At 37.0% G+C, this 15,632-nt stretch overlaps 1 protein-coding gene across 2 annotated transcripts in view; it reads left to right on the top strand.

Moving 5' to 3' along the window:
* Nucleotides 1–15,632, top strand: part of acer2 (alkaline ceramidase 2) — a 30,886-nt gene that overhangs the window by 4,762 nt on the left and 10,492 nt on the right. The window contains exons 1-2 of one of the 2 annotated variants that reach the window (XM_040145431.1): nt 12,774–13,170; nt 13,610–13,724. In XM_040145431.1, coding sequence (XP_040001365.1) covers nt 13,057–13,170; nt 13,610–13,724 — 229 coding nt within the window. In that variant the 5' untranslated portion in view covers nt 12,774–13,056. Of the gene's footprint in view, nt 1–12,773; nt 13,171–13,609; nt 13,725–15,632 lie in introns of those variants that run through there. The other variant, XM_040145432.1, reaches the window with a different exon arrangement.

Raw genomic sequence — 15,632 nt, 5'->3', positions numbered from 1 at the left:
TTAGGACTAGGACTATGACCATGCTCAAGGGTAATGACTCTAGTTTGATTACGAGGGACCTGGAAACTAGGGGATACTGGACATGAAGCAAGGAATGTAGTAATTACATTTAATGACCGTTTTTAAAGTCAGGTTTAGGGTTTAAAATGAGGGTTAGGTGTAGGGTTATGACTATGCTTAAGGGAGTTGGAGTTTCTAGTCTGATTTACACAGGACTTGAAAAAAAGCAAAGTAGTAATCACAATGTAATGACAGTTTTTAAAGTCAGGGTTAGGGTTTGATATGAGGGTTAGGACAAGGGTTAGGTAATAAAATGAGGATTAGGACTAGAGTAAGGTTTAACATGAGGGTTAGGAGTAGGGTTATGACTATGTTTAAGGGGGTTGGGGTTTCTGGTTTAATTTGCACAGGACCTGACCTTAGGCAAAGTAGTAATTACAATCTAATGACAGTTTTCAAAATTAAGAGTGAGGGGTTAGGGTTTAAAACGATGGTTAGGACTAGAGTTGGGTTTAAACTGAGGGTTAGGACTAGGGTTATGACCATGCTTAAGGGAGTTGCGGTTTCTATTTTGATTTCCACAGGACCTGAAACAAGCAGAGTAGTAATTACAATGTAATGACAGTTTTTGGAATTGGTACTAAGGGGTTAGGGTTTAAAATGAGGGTTAAAACTAAGGTTTAAAATGAGGGTTAGGACTAGGATTTAAAATGAGGGTTAGGAGTAAGGTTGTGACTATGCTTAAGGGGGTTGAGGTTTCTAGTTTGATTTGCACAGGACCTGAAACTAGCAGAGTAGTAATTACAATGTAATGACAGTTTTTGGAATTAGGACTACATGGTTGGGTTCTGAGGATTAGAACTAAGGTTTAAAATGAGGGTTAGGGGCAGGGTTGTGACTATGCTTAAGGGGGTTGCGATTTTTAGTTTGATTTACACAGGAACCTAAACAAGCAAAGTACTAATTACAATCTAATGACAGTTTTCAAAATTAAAAGTAAGGGGTTAGTGTTTAAAACGACCGTTAGGACTAGAGTTGGGTTTAAAATGAGGATTAGGATTAGGGTTAGGTCATAAAATGAGGGTTAGGACTAGAATTAGGGTTTAAAATGAGGGTTAGAATTAGGGTTTAAAGTGAGGGTTTGGTGTAGGGTTATGACTATGCTCGAGGGGATTCGGGATTCTATTTTGATTTACACAGGACTTGAAACTAGCAGAGTAGTAATTACAATGTAATGTCAGTTTTTGGAATTAGGCCTACGGGGTTAGGGTTTAAAATGAGGGTTAGGAGTAGGGTTAGGTTTTAAAATGAGGGTTAGGACTAGGGTTTAAAATTAGGGTTAGGAGTAGGGTTGTGATGAAGCTTAAGGGGATTGAGGTTTCTATTTTGATTTGCACAGGACCTGAAACTAGCAGAGTAGTAATTACAATGTAATGACAGTTTATGGAATTAGGACTACATGGTTGGATTCTAACTGAGGATTAGAACTAAGGTTTAAAATGAGGGTTAGGAGCAGGGTTATGACTATGCTTTAGGGGGTTGGGATTTTTAGTCTGATTTGCACAGGACCTGAAACAAGAAAACTAGTAATTACAATGTAATTACAGTTTTGAAAATTAGGACTAAGGGGTTAGAGTTCTAAATGAGGGTTAGAACTAAGGTTTAAAATGAGGGTTAGGACTAGGATTTAAAATGAGGGTTAGGAGTAGGGTTGTGACTATACTTAAGGGGGTTGCGGTTTTTAGTTTGATTTACAGAGGATCTGAAACAAGCAAAGTACTAATTACAATCTGACAGTTTTCAAAATTAAGAGTAAAGGGTTAGGGTTTAAAACGACCGTTAGGACTAGAGTTGGGTTTAAAATGAGGACTAGGACTATGACCATGCTCAAGGGGATTTGGGTTTCTAGTTTGATTTACACAGGACCTGAAACTAGCGGAGTAATAATTACAATGTAATGACAGATTTTACAATTAGGACTAAGGGCTTAGGGTTTAAAATGAGGGTTAGAACTGAGGTTTAAAATGAAGGTTAGGAGTAGGGTTAGGGTTTAAAATGAGGGTTAGGTTTTAACAGTAAGGTTAGGACTAAGATTATGACTATGTTTAAGGGGGTTTGGATTTCTAGTTTGATTTACACATGACCTAAAACAAGCAAATTAGTAATTAGAATGTAATGACAGTTTTCAAAATTAGGACTAAGTGATAATGCATAATAACTATGCTTAAGGAGGTTCGAGTTCATATACTGATTTCCACTGGACATGAAGCAAGGAACGTAGTAAACACAATCTAATGACAGTTTTTAAACTCAGGGTTGGTGTTTAAAATGAGGGTTAGGACTAGGGTTAGGTCATAAAATGAGGGTTAGGACTAGAGTTAGGGTTTAAGATGATGGTTAGAATTAGGGTTAAAAGTGAGGGTTTGGTGTAGGGTTATGACTATGCTCGAGGGGATTCGGGTTTCTATTTTGATTTACACAGGACTTGAAACTAACAGAGTAGTAATTACAATGTAATGTCAGTTTTTGGAATTAGGCCTACGGGGTTAGGGTTTAAAATGAGGGTTAGGAGTAGGGTTAGGTTTTAAAATGAGGGTTAGGACTAGGGTTTAAAATTAGGGTTAGGAGTAGGGTTGTGACGATGCTTAAGGGGGTTGAGGTTTCTAGTTTGATTTGCACAGGACCTGAAACTAGTAGAGTAGTAATTACAATGTAATGACAGTTTTTGGAATTAGGACTACATGGTTGGATTCTAACTGAGGATTAGAACTAAGGTTTAAAATGAGGGTTAGGAGCAGGGTTATGACTATGCTTTAGGGGTTGGGGTTTTTAGTCTGATTTGCACAGGACCTGAAACAAGAAAACTAGTAATTAAAATATAATTATAGTTTTGGAAATTAGGACTAAGGGGTTAGAGTTCTAAATGAGGATTAGAATTAAGTTTTAAAATGAGGGTTAGGAGTAGGGTTGTGACTATGCTTAAGGGGGTTGCGGTTTTTAGTTTGATTTACACAGGATCTCAAACAAGCAAAGTACTAATTACAATCTAATGACAGTTTTCAAAATTAAGAGTAAGGGGTTAGGGTTTAAAACGACCGTTAGGACTAGAGTTGGGTTTAAAATGAGGACTAGGACTATGACCATGCTCAAGGGGATTTGGGTTTCTAGTTTGATTTACACAGGACCTGAAAATAGGGGAGTAATAATTACAATGTAATGTCAGTTTTTGGAATTAGGACTAAGGGGTTAGGGTTTAAAATGAGGGTTAGAACTGAGGTTTAAAATAAAGGTTAGGAGTAGGGTTAGGGGTTTAAAATAAGGGTTAGGATTAGGGTTAGGTTTTAACAGGAGGGTTAGAACTAGGGTTAAGACTATGTTTAAGGGGGTTGGGATTTCTGGTTTGATTTGCACAGAACCTGAAACAAGAAAATAGTCATTACAATGTAATTATAGTTTTTAAAATTAGGATCTAAGGGGTTAGAGTTCTAAATGAGGGTTAGAACTAAGGTTTAAAATGAGGGTTAGGAGTAGGGTTGTGACTATGCTTAAGGGGGTTGCGGTTTCTAGTTTGATTTACACAGAATCTGAAACAAGCAAAGTACTAATTCCAATCTAATGACAGTTTTCAAAATTAGGACTAAGTGATAATGCATAATGACTATGCTTAAGGAGGTTCGAGTTTATATACTGATTTCCACTGGACATGAAGCAAGGAACGTAGTAAACACAATCTAATGACAGTTTTTAAACTCAGGGTTGGGGTTTAAAATGAGGGTTAGGATTAGGGTTAGGTCATAAAATGAGGGTTAGGACTAGAGTTAGGGTTTAAAATGAGGGTTAGAATTAGGGTTTAAAGTGAGGGTTTGGTGTAGGGCTATGACTATGCTCGAGGGGATTCGGGATTCTATTTTGATTAAAACAAGACTTGAAACTAGCAGAGTAGTAATTACAATGTAATGTCAGTTTTTGGAATTAGGCCTACGGGGTTAGGTTTTAAAATGAGGGTTAGGACTAGGGTTTAAAATTAGGGTTAGGAGTAGGGTTGTGACGATGCTTAAGGAGGTTGAGGTTTCTAGTTTGATTTACACAGGACCTGAAACTAGCAGAGTAGTAATTACAATGTAATGACAGTTTTTGGAATTAGGACTACATGGTTGGGTTCTAACTGAGGATTAGAACTAAGGTTTAAAATGAGGGTTAGGAGCAGGGTTATGACTATGCTTGAGGGGGTTGCGGTTTTTAGTTTGATTTACAGAGGATCTCAAACAAGCAAAGTACTAATTACAATCTAATGACAGTTTTCAAAATTGAGAGTAAGGGGTTAGGGTTTAAAACGACCGTTAGGACTAGAGTTGGGTTTAAAATGAGGACTAGGACTATGACCATGCTCAAGGGGATTTGGGTTTCTAGTTTGATTTACACAGGACCTGAAACTAGGGGAGTAATAATTACAATGTAATGACAGTTTTTGGAATTAGGACTACATGGTTGGGTTCTAACTCAGGATTAGAAATAACGTTTAAAATGAGGGTTAGGAGTAGGGTTGTGACTATGCTTGAGGGGGTTTCGGTTTTTAGTTTGATGTACACAGGATCCTTAACAAGCAAATTAGTAATTAGAATGTAATGACAGTTTTCAAAATTAAGAGTAAGGGGTTAGGGTTTAAAACGACCGTTAGGACTAGAGTTGGGTTTAAAATGAGGACTAGGACTATGACCATGCTCAAGGGGATTTGGGTTTCTAGTTTGATTTACACAGGACCTGAAACTAGCGGAGTAATAATTACAATGTAATGACAGATTTTACAATTAGGACTAAGGGGTTAGGGTTTAAAATGAGGGTTAGAACTGAGGTTTAAAATGAAGGTTAGGAGTAGGGTTAGGGTTTCAAATGAGAGTTAGGTTTTAACAGTAAGGTTAGGACTAAGATTATGAATATGTTTAAGGGGGTTTGGATTTCTAGTTTGATTTACACATGACCTAAAAAAAGCAAAGTATTAATTAGAATGTAATGACAGTTCTAAAAAATAGGACTAAGTGATAATGCATAATGACTATGCTTAAGGAGGTTCGAGTTTATATACTGATTTCCACTGGACATGAAGCAAGGAAAGTAGTAAACACAATCTAATGAAAGTTTTTAAACTCAGGGTTGGGGTTTAAAACGAGGGTTAGGACTAGGGTTAGGTCATAAAATGAGGGTTAGGACTAGAGTTAGTGTTTAAAATGAGGGTTAGATTAAGGGTTTAAAGTGAGGGTTTGGTGTAGGGTTATGACTATGCTCGAGGGGATTCGGGTTTCTATTTTGATTTACACAGGACTTGAAACTAACAGAGTAGTAATTACAATGTAATGTCAGTTTTTGGAATTAGGACTATGGGGTTAGGGTTTAAAATAAGGGTTAGAACTGAGGTTTAAAATAAAGGTTAGGATTAGGGTTATGACTATGCTTAAAGGGGTTTGGGTTTTTAGTCTGATTATGCACGGGTCCTGAAAAAAACAAATTGTAATTACATTGTAATGACAGTTTCTAAAATTAGTGTAATGGTTTAAAATAAGGGTTAGGACTAGCGTTAGGGTTAGGTGCATTGGAGGCCTCCTTTCCAAATCACAATTGTGAAAGTTGACAGACATCTTTAATGTTTGACATCCGAGTTCCTTATGCCATCATAGTTTTAAGTGACGTCATAAAAAAAAAAACAACATTATTGATGGCTGTCTTTGATGTCAAACTCCAAAGGCTGAAATCAGGTTGGGTCCAACTTCTCCTATTGTCACCCTGTGAAAATGCCAATACCAAATATGATTGGGTATTGGCATATAATCAAAATGGAGGATCCCCACATTTGATTATAGTCAAGGTCTTGTGCATTTAGCAGGCTGAAAGCCCAAAGCAACCGCTATGATGTGCTTTTCTTGCTATGTTATGCTGAAATTCCATTTCAGGGAGCTGTGACGTTTTCTGCTTTAAACATTAACATGATATGTCTTGTCAATGGACATTAACAACTTTTGAGGGGGGTGCTTAGAGTAAGGGTTAAGGTTAGGCAAGTAATGGTTATGTTTAGGGTTCACATTGAGAGTTAGGACTAGGGTGAGGACTATGCTTAAGGGGGTTTAGGTTACTAGTCTGATTTCCACAGTACACGAAGCAAGGAAAGTAGTAAACACAATCTAATCACAGTTTTTAAAGTCAGGGTTAGGGTTTAAAATGAAGGTTAGGTGTAGGGTTATGACTATGCTTAAGGGAGTTGGAGTTTCTAGTCTGATTTACACAGGACTTGAAAAAAAGCAAAGTAGTAATCACAATGTAATGACAGTTTCTAAAATTAGTGTATGGTTTAAAATGAGGGTTAGGACTAGGGTTAGAGTTAGGGTCTAAAATGAGGGGTAGGACTAGTCTAGTCAATTGCCTTGTTAAAAATGTTTTTAAAAAATCTCCACCTACCTCTTCTTCTTCATTAAAAGATCCAAAACCTATGAATGTGCAAACACTTAGTGTTAAAATTTCAACCACTGGACACATGACGTCTCCTACCTCACTGAAAGGTCCGTTGTCACTATGATGTGCACTGGAGGCTTCCCTTCCATATCACAATTGTGACAGTTGACAGATGTCTTGGATGTTTGACAGCAGAGTTCCTTATGCCATCAGAGTTCCATGTGACATCATCAAAGGAATCCACCTTTGATATCTGACTTTGATGTTGGACCACAGTTCATTATGACATCATAGTTTTAAGTGACATCAGAAAAAAAAAAAAAAAAAAAACATCTATGGCTGTCTTTTATGTCAAACATCAAAGGCTGAAATCAGGTTAGCCAACTTCTCCTATCTTCACCCTGTGAATTGCCAGTACCCAATATGATCGGGTACTGGCATATAATCAAAATGGAGGATCCCCACAATTGATTATAGTCAAGGTCTTGTGCACTTAGCAGGCTGAAAGCCCAAAGCAACCGCTATGATGCGCTTTTCTTGCTATGTTATGCTGAAATTCCATTTCAGGGAGCTGTGACGTTTTCTGCTGTAAAACATTAACATGATATGTCTTGTCAATGGACATTAACAACTTTTGAGGGGGGGTCTTGGAATAAGGGTTAAGGTTAGGCAAGTAATGGTTATTTTTAGGGTTCACATTGAGAGTTAGGACTAGGGTGAGGACTATGCTTAAGGGGATCCAGGGGCTTCTAGTTTGATTTACACAGGACATGAAGCAGGGAAAGTAATAAACACACTCTAATGACAGTTTTTAAAGTCAGGGTTAGGGTTTGATATGAGGGTTAGGACAAGGGTTAGGTAATAAAATGAGGATTAGGACTAGAGTAAGGTTTAACATGAGGGTTAGGAGTAGGGTTATGACTATGTTTAAGGGGGTTGGGGTTTCTGGTTTAATTTGCACAGGACCTGAAGCAGGCAAAGTAGTAATTACAATCTAATGACAGTTTTCAAAATTAAGAGTAAGGGGTTAGGGTTTAAAACGATGGTTAGGACTAGAGTTGGGTTTAAACTGAGGGTTAGGACTAGGGTTATGACCATGCTTAAGGGGGTTGCGGTTTCTATTTTGATTTCCACAGGACCTGAAACAAGCAGAGTAGTAATTACAATGTAATGACAGTTTTTGGAATTGGTACTAAGGGGTTAGGGTTTAAAATGAGGGTTAGATTTTAACAGTAAGGTTAGGACTAAGATTATGAATATGTTTAAGGGGGTTTGGATTTCTAGTTTGATTTACACATGACCTAAAACAAGCAAAGTAGTAATTAGAATGTAATGACAGTTTTCAAAATTAGGACTAAGTGATAATGCATAATGACTATGCTTAAGGAGGTTCGAGTTAATATACTGATTTCCACTGGGCATGAAGCAAGGAAAGTAGTAAACACAATCTAATGACAGTTTTTAAACTCAGGGTTGGGGTTTAAAATGAGGGTTAGGACTAGGGTTAGGTCATAAAATGAGGGTTAGGACTAGAGTTAGGGTTTAAGATGATGGTTAGAATTAGGGTTTAAAGTGAGGGTTTGGTGTAGGGTTATGACTGTGCTCGAGGGGATTCGGGTTTCTATTTTGATTTACACAGGACTTGAAACTAACAGAGTAGTAATTACAATGTAATGTCAGTTTTTGGAATTAGGACTATGGGGTTAGGGTTTAAAATGAGGTTTAGGAATAGGGTTAGGTTTTAAAATGAGGGTTAGGAGTAGGGTTGTGACTATGCTTAAGGGGGTTGCGGTTTTTAGTTTGATTTACACAGGAACCTAAACAAGCAAAGTACTAATTACAATCTAATGACAGTTTTCAAAATATAGAGTAAGGGGTTAGGGTTTTAAACGACCGTTAGGACTAGAGTTGGGTATAAAATGAGGATTAGGACTAGGACTATGACCAGGCTCAAGGGGATTTGGGTTTCTAGTTTGATTTACAGAGGACCTGAAACTAGCGGAGTAATAATTACAATGTAATGACAGATTTTACAATTAGGACTAAGGGGTTAGGGTTTAAAATGAGGGTTAGAACTGAGGTTTAAAATGAAGGTTAGGAGTAGGGTTAGGGTTTAAAATGAGGGTTAGGATTAGGGTTAGCTTTTAAAAGGAGGGTTAGAACTAGGGTTAAGACTATGTTTAAGGGGGTTTGGATTTCTAGTTTGATTTACACAGGACCTAAAACAAGCAAAGCAGTCATTAGAATGTAATGACAGTTTTCCAAACTAGGAGTAAGGGATAATGCATAATGACTATGCTTAAGGAGGTTCGAGTTAATATACTGATTTCCACTGGGCATGAAGCAAGGAACGTAGTAAACACAATCTAATGACAGTTTTTAAACTCAGGGTTGGTGTTTAAAATGAGGGTTAGGACTAGGGTTAGGTCATAAAATGAGGGTTAGGACTAGAGTTAGGGTTTAAGATGATGGTTAGAATTAGGGTTAAAAGTGAGGGTTTGGTGTAGGGTTATGACTATGCTCGAGGGGATTCGGGTTTCTATTTTGATTTACAGAGGACTTGAAAATAGCAGAGTAGTAATTACAATGTAATGTCAGTTTTTGGAATTAGGACTATGGGGTTAGGGATTAAAATGAGGGTTAGAACTGAGGTTTAAAATTACGGTTAGGAGTAGGGTTATTACTATGCTTAAGGGGGTTTGGGTTTTTAGTCTGATTATGCACGGGTCCTGAAAAAAACCAAATTGTAATTACATTGTAATGACAGTTTCTAAAATTAGTGTAATGGTTTAAAATAAGGGTTAGGACTAGCGTTAGGGTTAGGTGCATTGGAGGCCTCCTTTCCAAATCACAATTGTGAAAGTTGACAGACATCTTTAATGTTTGACATCCGAGTTCCTTATGCCATCATAGTTTTAAGTGACGTCATAAAAATAAAAATAAAAAACATTATTGATGGCTGTCTTTGATGTCAAACTCCAAAGGCTGAAATCAGGTTGGGTCCAACTTCTCCTATTGTCACCCTGTGAAAATGCCAATACCAAATATGATTGGGTATTGGCATATAATCAAAATGGAGGATCCCCACATTTGATTATAGTCAAGGTCTTGTGCACTTAGCAGGCTGAAAGCCCAAAGCAACCGCTATGATGCGCTTTTTTGCTATGTTATGCTGAAATTCCATTTCAGGGAGCTGTGACGTTTTCTGCTTTAAACATTAACATGATATGTCTTGTCAATGGACATTAACAACTTTTGAGGGGGGTGCTTAGAGTAAGGGTTAAGGTTAGGCAAGTAATGGTTATGTTTAGGGTTCACATTGAGAGTTAGGACTAGGGTGAGGACTATGCTTAAGGGGGTTTAGGTTACTAGTCCGATTTCCACAGTACATGAAGCAAGGAAAGTAGTAAACACAATCTAATCACAATTTTTAAAGTCAGGGTTAGGGTTTAAAATGAAGGTTAGGTGTAGGGTTATGACTATGCTTAAGGGAGTTGGAGTTTCTAGTCTGATTTACACAGGACTTGAAAAAAAGCAAAGTAGTAATCACAATGTAATGACAGTTTCTAAAATTAGTGTATGGTTTAAAATGAGGGTTAGGACTAGGGTTAGGGTTAGGGTCTAAAATGAGGGGTAGGACTAGTCTAGTCAATTGCCTTGTAAAAAATGTTTTTAAAAAATCTCCACCTACCTCTTCTTCTTCATTAAAAGATCCAAAACCTATGAATGTGCAAACACTTAGTGTTAAAATTTCAACCACTGGACACATGACGTCTCCTACCTCACTGAAAGGTCCGTTGTCACTATGATGTGCACTGGAGGCTTCCCTTCCATATCACAATTGTGACAGTTGACAGATGTCTTGGATGTTTGACAGCAGAGTTCCTTATGCCATCAGAGTTCCATGTGACATCATCAAAGGAATCCACCTTTGATGTCTGACTTTGATGTTGGACCAGAGTTCATTATGACATCATAGTTTTAAGTGACATCAGAAAAAAAAAAAAAAAAAAACCATCTATGGCTGTCTTTTATGTCAAACATCAAAGGCTGAAATCAGGTTGGGGCCAACTTCTCCTATCGTCACCCTGTGAATTGCCAATACCCAATATGATCGGGTACTGGCATATAATCAAAATGGAGGATCCCCACAATTGATTATAGTCAAGGTCTTGTGCACTTAGCAGGCTGAAAGCCCAAAGCAACCGCTATGATGCGCTTTTCTTGCTATGTTATGCTGAAATTCCATTTCAGGGAGCTGTGACGTTTTCTGCTGTAAAACATTAACATGATATGTCTTGTCAATGGACATTAACAACTTTTGAGGGGGGGTCTTGGAATAAGGGTTAAGGTTAGGCAAGTAATGGTTATGTTTAGGGTTCACATTGAGAGTTAGGACTAGGGTGAGGACTATGCTTAAGGGGATTCAGGGGCTTCTAGTTTGATTTACACAGGACATGAAGCAGGGAAAGTAATAAACACAATCTAATGACAGTTTTTAAAGTCAGGGTTAGGGTTTGAAATGAGGGTTAGGACAAGGGTTAGGTAATAAAGTTTTTGGAATTGGTACTAAGGGGTTAGGGTTTAAAATTAGGGTTAAAACTAAGGTTTAAAATGAGGGTTAGGACTAGGATTTAAAATGAGGGTTAGGAGTAGGGTTGTGACTATGCTTAAGGGGGTTGAGGTTTCTAGTTTGATTTACACAGGACCTGAAACTAGCAGAGTAGTAATTACAATGTAATGGCAGATTTTACAACTAGGACTAAGGGGTTAGGGTTTAAAATGAGGGTTAGAACTGAGGTTTAAAATGAAGGTTAGGAGTAGGGTTAGGGTTTAAAATGAGGGTTAGGATTAGGGTTAGCTTTTAAAAGGAGGGTTAGAACTAGGGTTAGGGTTAGGACTAAGATTATGACTATTCTTAAGGGGGTTGGGGATCCTAGTTTGATTTATACAGGACCTAAAAAAAGCAAAGTATTAATTAAAATGTAATGACATTTTGCTGACAAATCCTGACAAAATATTAGGAACATCCCTCAATATAAGGTTGCTGTGGTCACATTTTAACCAAGAAGGAAGCAGACAGGAGTAAATCACTAATGTTATTAGTAACACCTATACTTTTCCTGCTTTTAGAATTCAAAATGCGTCCAGGGAGAAAAAGGCTTATTATTAACATTATGCTCACACCTGTGTCTAAAAAAAAAGCGATGAAAACATTATTTCAGTAAAAATAGTAATAACATAATGTAAAAAAAACTGTCCTGTATTCCAATCCTGATTCAGGTAAAAGTACATAATCTTACTGACAAAATGTACTTTTTCTGTATCAAAAATAGGAGTAAAAACTATGTAGTGTGGCCCATGTCAGTGGTACATCATATATAACAGTATCTATCCCTATTGTTGCATAAACATATAAACAGCATTTTAATGCTTAATATGGAGATTATTCTAACTACTTCATATACTGTTGTATTGTTCAATTTACTGTAAAACAAGGCATCATATTTTACACACTCATGTAGGGTCTTAAAATATTAATCTGTAAAGAAACTAGTATCTATACTTGTCAAAAGGACTGTAAGTAATGATTATGTTTTATTATGATTAATCTGTCTTTTTTCAATTAATCAGTTAATCATTGGGTCTATAAAATGTTCAAAATTTTGAAACACACCCATAAAAAATTTGGCTGTAGCTATAAGTGATGTTCTCTTTATTTCTTGTCCGACCAACAGTACAAAACCCAAAGTTAGACCTACTGAATTTAAAACAAAGGAAAGCAGCAAATCCTCATATTAGAGATGTCTGAACCATAATGTTTGGCACTTTTGTCTGATAAATGACTTAAACAAATAATCAATAATCAAAACTGTTAGCCATTAATATCCTGATGATCGACTAATGGATTAATCAAGTCACATTTCTTGTCACGACCTGTCAAATAACTGTAGTGTCGTAAAAAAAAAAAGCCCAAAATCCCCCCCTGCAGTAGAAGTGTAAAGTAGCAAAAAAAATGGAAATGCCCAACGTTCAAATAATGTGTTTAGTTACCTTCCACCACTACCAACAATTCCAAACGTGTGTGTAGCATTATGTAAAGTATGACACAAAACTACAAGAATGTACAAAAGAGCGTATAAAAGCAAAAGTTGGTTAAACGCGTGAGGGTAAAACATGCTTATACTTGTAATGCAATACGGTAATGTTGTAAATTCGCCTTCTTGTGTACATGAGAGATATCAATCGATATCAAGGCCGCTGCGGTTTAGGTTCCGGAGAAGAAGGAAGTAGGCAAACGTGAATTCTCTTGCAGCGCTTGAATCCTCTTTGGCTACGGACGGAGCAGCTGTCAGTGCGCAGAGCGGAGCGTCACGACAGGCAGGAGACTTTGTGGAAGGACGGCGACTTAAGATGCAGCTCAGGGACAATTCCTGCAGTATATCACGTCGTCTCGCATACAAGACGTGTCGGTTCGTAGACATTATCATTTAGCGTGTGGTCAACGAGCCAAGAGAGACACACAGAGAGAGAGAGATTTTCTTGGGTGATTTTTTTTTTTTTCTGCAAAGCGGACGGCGGAGACACAACGGTCCGTCCGATACAAGTCCAGACATGAGTAACGTTAATCTGATTTTTTGGGACCAGTTGCAAGCGGGCAGCTCCGAGGTGGACTGGTGCGAAGGAAACTACCTTATTTACCCCAGCATCGCTGAATTTTACAACACGGTCGGTTTTACAGTCGTTGCACTTTAAGCTAACGGTGTTTGCTTTTTTTTTTTTTTTTTTTTTTTTTGATTATGGTTTCCGTTATACAGTTTTGTTTACAGTCACAGATAGACCACAGCATTTATTTCTTTGTTTGTCTTCGTATCGCACTGCTTTTTGATTCCTTTTAATATTATTCACAGGTTAGCTGTAGCTAGCTGTAAGTTCGAATGACTTTCTGCAGTTTGGCTGCTTTTCAGCTCCAGCATTACGATGTTTATTGCTAGCATCAGGTTACAAATTTTCCTTTTCTTCATTTCAGCTGAATGTCATTTTGCAGAAGGCCACTGAGGCCTGCACACTGGTCAGATCTTGACCAGCATGTTGTCATTTAAGCAACATGATCAGTTCAACTATGATGTATTTTTGATCATAGCTTTCCTTTGTTTTATCATTTCAGATCAGCAACATTTTGTTTTTTGTTTTGCCCCCAATATTAATGTGCTTGTTTCGCCAATATGCAACACATTTCAACAGTGGGATTTACCTGATATGGATTCTACTTGTTGTGGTCGGTAAGTTGGCTGGAAGACGTTGTTCAATGTACGATGACCTCTTAATCCTTGATCTTGCTACTCAGCTTCATGAGACACATTCAGCTTAATTTACCCAACAAACCAAATCGAAACTAACACCTATCAAGCTAGTATTAAATGCATTTCTACTATATGACAGAAACATTTAATAACATGTAAAATAATAACACATCCCTACTCTCATATACAAGCTTTCACTCAGTGGCCACTTTATTAGGTACACCTGTACAGTCCAATACAACAATCTGCTATAAATTCTCCCTTTACAAAGTTTCTAATGTTCAGTTTTTGTTGACTCTGTGTGAGAGGTGTGTTCAACTATATGTTTATTACTGAGCTCATAGTTAAAGATGGTGTTGTACTCGACTTCATTATATTGAGAGATGTTTATATCCTCTCTCTCTCTCTATATATATATATATATATATATATATATATATATACGTAATGTATATATTCCTATTTACAAACATGAGGAGGGCAGGATATCAGAAAACACAAATCAGTATAATGCAGCCCAGTACAATAACACCACTAACTAATTAATGAACTCAATGCTAAAATAAATAATTGAATTAACATTTCTATGACAGCGTGAAAAAACTGAGCATTATAGGCATCAGAAAAGTAGACTTAATGTCAGAACAGTTTTATTAGATTGCATTAGATTATACAAGTGTACGTAATTATGTGGCCACTGAGTGTGCAGTATGTTTTTGTGTTGAATGAAACGAGGAATGAAAATGAGCATATAGCCATGTAGGTGAAAAAATGAGATGTGTCAATTAAACACTTGTAAATTTAAGTCCTGTAAATTTGAATATTTGCTGGTTTTCTAGATTTTCTAGTATAGTAAACTTAATATTTTGAGGTTTTTCTTTTGCTTTTGCTTTTTTAGTCAAACAAAAGAAGCAAAAACGTATGCCAACTTAGGCTTTGGGAGTTTGTAATGAGCATTTTTCAGTATTTTCTAATATTTTATAGACCAAACTATTAATTGATTAACCAAGAAAAGAATAAGCAGATTCAGTAATAATGAAAATAGTCATTATTTGCAGCCCGAAAATACATACAATTTTGAATGTATACAAAATACATGGATTGTACAATGTGCAACATGTATGAGTTATGTATAGGTATTTTTATGTAAAAGTAAGGTTGGATCATGTATGTAGTTGCTCACACTTGTCAACCTGCATTCCCACACTGCAGCAACACCACTGTTAGGATATAGGTTATCTCAGCTGTGGCTTCTGTCACTGTTCTCAGTTAAAGCTTTAAGTGATCCTGTATCATTTTACCCTCTTAGAAAAACACTTTATTATGACTATGACTTATTCGCCCAATCAATGGATAAGCCTGTTGCCCAGATTTCACCTGGTTTTTCACAGCATTTAGGTCTTAAGTAGTGAAACTGTATATAAATGACAGCACAGTCCTAGAGAAATTGCATTGTTCGCTTAGTGCTGTTTGGAAAACACAGTGGTTGCAGTGGTTGTCAGCAAAGATAACCTGACAGATGCCCCACTGCTCCTGAGAGGTGACCTTAGTGCTTGTTGGAAAAACACTGAGTAGCATTTGAATAGGATTTGCATAACTGACTTGGCCACAGGCACTTGAACTCTGGGTCAGATATAAAATAGGTTATTTATTCTCAAACTGGACGAGTGTAACTTAATAATAATCTTGTCTGTGCATGTTAGAGTAGTCCCATATCTCCCGTCAAACCCTGTTTAACATATGCCTTCCAAACCAGTGATCAAACTTTAAGGGAATTAAAGTCCAATGTGACATCTTCATATGTCTTGTTTTGTCTGACTAACAGTCAAAAGAACCTCAAAATATTTAATATACTATCGTAGAAGACTAAGAAAACCAGCTAATATT

This window comes from Xiphias gladius, chromosome 15 (genome assembly GCF_016859285.1).
Source record: "Xiphias gladius isolate SHS-SW01 ecotype Sanya breed wild chromosome 15, ASM1685928v1, whole genome shotgun sequence".
NCBI classification, from domain to species: domain Eukaryota; kingdom Metazoa; phylum Chordata; class Actinopteri; order Istiophoriformes; family Xiphiidae; genus Xiphias; species Xiphias gladius.
This window is presented reverse-complemented; position numbering and strand designations above follow the sequence as displayed.